This window comes from Argentina silus (assembly GCF_951799395.1).
Source record: "Argentina silus genome assembly, chromosome: 13".
NCBI lineage: Eukaryota > Metazoa > Chordata > Actinopteri > Argentiniformes > Argentinidae > Argentina > Argentina silus.
This window is the reverse complement of record NC_139667.1, coordinates 5,866,011-5,872,102: the sequence shown is the minus strand read 5'-3', so window position 1 is coordinate 5,872,102 and position 6,092 is coordinate 5,866,011. Positions and strand designations below refer to the sequence as shown.

The 6,092-nt window shown below is 43.2% G+C and overlaps 1 protein-coding gene across 10 annotated transcripts in view; it reads left to right on the top strand.

Annotated features, from left to right (window-relative positions):
• The first annotated feature begins 594 nt into the window (after positions 1-594).
• Positions 595-6,092, top strand: part of fgfr3 (fibroblast growth factor receptor 3) — a 41,808-nt gene continuing 36,310 nt past the window's right edge. For all 10 annotated transcript variants that reach the window (XM_083683948.1, XM_083683946.1, XM_083683940.1 and 7 more), the window contains exons 1-2: positions 595-1,187; positions 5,543-5,756. In XM_083683948.1, the coding sequence (XP_083540074.1) occupies positions 5,612-5,756 (145 nt within the window). In that variant the 5' untranslated portion in view covers positions 595-1,187; positions 5,543-5,611. The remainder of the gene's footprint in view (positions 1,188-5,542; positions 5,757-6,092) is intronic.

The window sequence follows — 6,092 nt, the reverse complement described above, 5'->3', positions numbered from 1 at the left end:
AGTTGTCCTTGTCTTGAAGGGAAAGAAAAACTTTTAGTTTAAATAGTGCCATTGTATTTTTTGGTTTGTTACTTTTGATAGCTGATCAACGCACTATTTACTAGATGAGGCAAAGAATCAAATCATTATTACACATTTATTCAAGATTTATAAACAATTTACAAACATTGAATTAACCATCCATGATTCACTTATTATACATCATTGTTATTATAGTTCATCTAAACAGAAAAGTCTAATATGTTCCTTATTAATACTACTATAAAGTAGGTACAGTATAGTTTCATAAAAGCACATATAATAGGCTAAAGTGGCATGGGAAACTATTAACACTGATTATTAAACATATATATTTAATATATATATTTTAAATATATATATATATTTATATACAGAGAGCATTAGGCAACGTTTAGGTTACTCGGAGCATATTACAGTGGGGTTTCATACTGCTGAGCCTGGCTAATTCGACTGGGACAGGGCAATAATGGCTAGTTGATTGAATTTTTGAAGTGATGGTGGGAGGCGCTTGTAGCCTTCCACCTCCCCAATTCTCCCCCCGAAAATCACCACTTACTGCCTTGAAACCCTCGAGCGGGCTGGCAGGCGGCGAGCGGAGTACTCGAAGCGGGTGTACAGCTTGAAATCTGATCTTTGCTCCTTTTTCCAACTGCCTGCAGCTCCAAATCGTCAGTGCGAATCTTGAAGCGGAGCTTTCACGCACCAGCATACGCGTGGGACTGGTGTTCGTACTTCACAAGCAACCAGCCAAGGCAAGCCAGCAGTTCTACTCCGGAGTCGCTGAGCGAGGCAACACTGTTAGGAGCGGAGCGGTGCGCTTATCCATCTTTCCAACCGAACTGTCCAGAGTCAAGGGAGAGGACAGAATGAAGTCATTCGAATGACTTAGCCACGAATAATCGTCTTGGACAATTACACCACGAAAGGATTCCGATTTGAGTAGACCGTTTCGAACTCCAGAGGGATCACTGCCCCGGTTGAGGAGTCGCTCTCTACTTGTTGGGATCTGATTTTTAGAACTACGATAAACAATTTTGCTTACCAACTCCAAATCTTGTGGACGGATTTATAGAGACTGTATTAAAGTTGCCCAAGGAACAATGTATGGTGATAACTTTCTATTATAAAGGGTTGCTATCAAAACAGGAATTCTCGGGTAAGACATTGTTGTTGTTATTATTATTATTATTATTGTATAATTAGTATTATTAGTATTGTGCTATTATTATTATTATTATTGTTGTTGTGGTTGTTTTTGTTTCTTATTACTAGGCTGTTATTATTAGCACGGTCATGAAAGAGAATGAGTCAGTGATAATATGCTGTATTGGCCAATAGCCTATGTGATCACTTCCTGAGTTTAACAGGTTGGTTGACAGAAAAACAAAACAGTTGTTCTGTAGTTACAGTACGAATACACATCACTGAAATGGCTATGTGGCCATACGGAAAACGTCAAAGGATTATCTATCATAGCCTACCTATTCTGTCCCCCGTCCCCCCCTCGTCCGTATCGCTGGACAGGTGTTGTCGCAGTGGGAGCGAGCCGTCTGTCAGTACAGTATTCCACGCTGTCTGGGCAATTGGCGCGTCTAGGGACTGTGGAGACGCAACGTTAACCCATTGCGTTATTGTAATATTTGTAATGAAAGTCACCTTTATACAGTATAGTTCAACTAAATTGGCTTATTCTTGGTTAGACTAACTCGACTAACTGAACTGAACTTGCTGCTCTTCAGACAGCGACGGAGAGGTGAGAGGATACAATGTAATGCGCTCTCTGGATGCCCATGTCGCACATGTAGTTTAGTATCTGTGTGATCTAAGTACAGGTTACAGAGACAGAAAAAATAACTACAAAAGAATGAAGTAATTACAGTTATGTAAGCAAGACTCTAAAGTGAGCGTCTATAAACGTGTAATTGTAACCTCTATTCTCTCATGAACGAGGCGATGACGCATTTGTTAGCCAAAAGTATGAATTACGCATCAACCGACTTCAAACCATTCTCCCTCCAGTCGTATTCAACCTCATATGTAGTCAGATATGAGGTTTCCTTGAATTAATGGCTATACACAGCCCCAGTAAACTATGCGGTGTTCGCCGCAGCACACGTGAAGCCAATCTCCATCCTTCCTCAAAGTCGGTTATCGTCCCACAAGGGAACGAACGGGGACAAATGGGCTACTCTATAGCTCAATATCGTACCAAGTAATACATAAATGCCACAAAGATCAAAAGATGGAGTCTCTTGTGAAGGCTAATGCTCAAATAACACTATTCAGAAACCCAATCTGTAAATGCGTTAAAGCCTATCACTCACAAGGAGGGCGTTGCCAGATAAGAGAAAATATAATATAACGCTTAAACTAGTTTTGATTATTGTAATTAGGCCGACTGAAGCAATACGCATCCAACTAAACCAGGAATGCAGGTCTGAACGTTGTTCAGAACAACCTCTGTAAAGGTTGGCACCTAACGAGACACTCTGATTCCCTCTGTTCACGTGCCCTTCTCTTCTTCCATAAACTGTCTCTACATCAGAATTCTATCGGATGAAAACATTCAAACTTACTGAAATAAGCAGTAACACAATAAGAGAATAAAACAAATCCTCAGTCACGTTTTCTGCCATTTATGAGAAAGGTATGATGCATCTGAGCTTACAGTTGTCCGATGACCACATTTTTTTTCATGAAAGAGCTTGTGAAAGAAGCCCAAGCTTAATTACAGTACAGGTGCTTTCAAAGTGTCTCCTCCTGCATATCTGATATTGACACGTTTATCCTGAGGAGGTAAAGGACTGGCCTATGGCCGGACAAGCACAGCCAATGGCGATGTACACTTTCACGCACACATACTGCACTGTGACCAATCATACTGTCAGAGCCAAGCATGTACATGTCAAGCTTCGCTGACACGTCCGTTAGTTAAGTGTTCGGAGGCTCATCTAAGGTTGACGTGCCTCTGTCAACGTAGAGCTAAGTGCCCTTTCACAGAGCATACAGTACCCCAAATCAATACCACCCTTCACCTGTCTGTGTGTGTGTATCCGTGTGTGTGTGCGCGCGCACGTTTAGGCATGTATGTGTGCCCGTTTGTGTACATGTAGAAGAGCAGACTAAAGGCCCCGTCTCACTTGTGAGTGAACATCAGGTGGAGCAGAGGGAGCTCTGAGGGGAGGATTACCTCCCAGCCCTGAGTCGTCACCTCCAGCCTGAAGCAGGGCTTTTGTTCTGTTTGCTTTTCCGCTCTCTCGACCCAGTAATCCTCTTTTCCAAAATGACAAAGTAAATTCAGCACCGCTGCTTAATTTTGAAAGATTACTGACGTTTTTCGTCTGGTTTCTGCTCTCTGCAGGTGTGACCAGCATGTGACCGCAGCTTCATAATCACATTCATTGTCTCTCAGGGCGGGAATATGACAAGAATGTGAACCACAGTTAAAACATCTTGCCTTTGAGCTGTTGTAATGTTAAATTACCTCATTGTGAATTATCATATTTCATAATTCGAGACCATTGTTTGGTTAATGTACTCTTCTACCTCACACCAACTGTCTGCTCTGTCTGTTGGATCAACAGGTGACTCTGGCTACCTCGCTATGAAGTTAAAGCCATATTTGTTTGTTTGTGTGATTATTAGGTTTCCCCTGGTCAAAGCATTGATGTGGTAGGGCATTGGCTGATAATCAAAGCTATAGATCTGTCCCATGCTGAGCTTGCCCAATCTTAAAGAGGATAACAACCTTCGTAATTAACCAGAAATATATTCCCACGCAATTTTAAAAGGATGTCGAAACAAAAGTTCCATTCAGCAGACCGAAAGCATACACGTTTCAACAGAGTTTTGTAGACACTTAAAAGCATTTACCAGTGCCAACATTGACGCTTGTGTTAGTTTTAGAAATGGAGGGTTTCTTCCAACATGCTGCTTCTTCATCCAATAAGTTTTGTCTAGATACACTATCAGTTTATTGCTTTGACTAAACCATTTCTACCTGCCAGAAAAAACAAGTTTCTCCCCATCAAATCTAAGAGGCCTGCAATCAGCTACCTCTGTGCCTGAAGACTGGAGGTCTTATCGAGCTGTATAAACAAACCATGTTGGAGTCTAGGCCTCTTTTCATTCTGTGTTGTAAGAGGGAGAGGATTGGGGGGGGGGCAGGATAAAGGCAGATCTCAGAACATTTGTGAACATAAAAGGCCATAATACAGCATGAGAGGTGTGGTGGCAGTGTTTAGATTATGTGTGTGTGTGTGTGTGTGTGTGTCTGTGTGTGTGTGTGTGTGTGTGTGTGTGTGTGTGTGTGTGTGTGTGTGTGTGTGTGTGTGTGTGTGTGTGTGTGTGTGTGTGTGTGTGTGCGCGCGTGTGCGTGTGTGTGTGTGTGTGTGTGTCTCTTTTAGGTCTCTTTAGTCAGCTCAGTGTTTTCTATGTGGAAGAGTGATAATGTGTAAACAGAGCCTTGCAGAACGGGGCTCACCCCTGCCAGGGCTGCAACACTATGTGCTGAGCAAGGAGTGGGTCACAGGTCCTGAGAGGAAAGAAAAACAGGACTGCTAAGACTTAAGACAACATGGCCTCTCTCAGGAGTGTGTGTGTGTGTACAATACCCCTCTCTGTCTGTGCACCCAAAGCTGTGCTGCAAGAGTGTGCGTTGGTTCGAGTGTGTGTGTGTGTGTGTGTGTGTGTGTGTGTGTGTGTGTGTGTGTGTGTGTGTGTGTGTGTTTGTCCTTGTGTCTGTCTGTGTCTGTCTGTCTGTATGTCTGCCTGACAACCAAGGCTATTCTATAGAAGAACAGAGCGGCTAAAGTTTGAGCTAACAGTTTCTAGCTTCAGGAGGGTGAGAATGTGGGGGGTTTGCGTGTGTCTGCCTCTCTTTGCTTTTCTGGGCACTTTTCTTGTAGTTTTGCACCCTTGCGCATTCCAAGTCCTTTGACTTATGCAAACAGTGAACATGGCGTTCCACCATCACCCACACTTATAGCTGACACACTCCCTCCTCTTTGAGGGCTCAGCATATTGGGCAACTGATATTGTAGACTTCAGCATTCATTTGCTTTCGGAAGATAAGTAGGTTTGTTTCAATCCAGTTGCAACCCATGCAGAACAGAACAGCTCAAGCAGAAATAAGTCCCGTGATAGGAGTGATAGGTAATGCAATTATTACGCATAATGTGAAACAACAGTTTTTAAAGGTCACAATCCTGTTGGGTTTGTAGATTGAGCTACTCTAGAGTCAATGTACAGGATGTAGAGTCAATTACAGACCGACGGTTGAAGTTAAATCTGTCAATTCAGAATTATTTCTACCATAGCAGTCATCCTGTCTAGACAACCATGGAATGACTGTTCTGCCCTCAGTGGCTTTTCTCTAGCTGGGACTTATAGTGTGAGTTCTTGGTTGAATTGAGAGCCTGATGAGTTTCATCACCTATAGTTCCTTAACCCCCATTCAAACCATTGCTGTGTATCTGTTGCCTGATTGTGCGTTCTCTCCTGTGTGTTTCAGGACAGCGAGGAGGAGTTTTGGGATTGGGTCTTATGGTGATAGAGGCAGCTGTTCTGTTGGACAACATGCACATGGAGGATGCCTGAGTTGGAGTTGGGCCTTGTTGCTCCGCGCCTCACCGCGCTGTCCAGAGGAATGATCGCTCTGTGCTGCTCTCTCTGGCTCTCCTTCTTCCTCCCCCTCTCCGTCTCTACAGCCAGGCTGCCCACCGCCCTGCCCACAGGTAAGAGCACCGCACTCTCTCTCAGTCTCCCGCCAGGAGAAAGAGACCTCTCTGTCTACTCTCTGTCCCTCTTTTGAAGATAATGGTAATTCCTCGCCTTACATGACTCTTACTTTTGGAAGTGTCTTCCACACTGGCTGTACTGATGTGACATCTGCTCAAAGCAATGTGTAATTTCTGATGTTTTGTCACTTCAAATAAGAACATTTCAAAAGGCATATTTTTTGGGACTTTTTTTTTTTTTTCTGAGGTTTTTAGCTGCATGTCTGTTTGGTTCGTTAAGCTCAGCAGCACATGTTCCTTTGGCTTTATTCTCGTGGCACATAAAAGCAGATC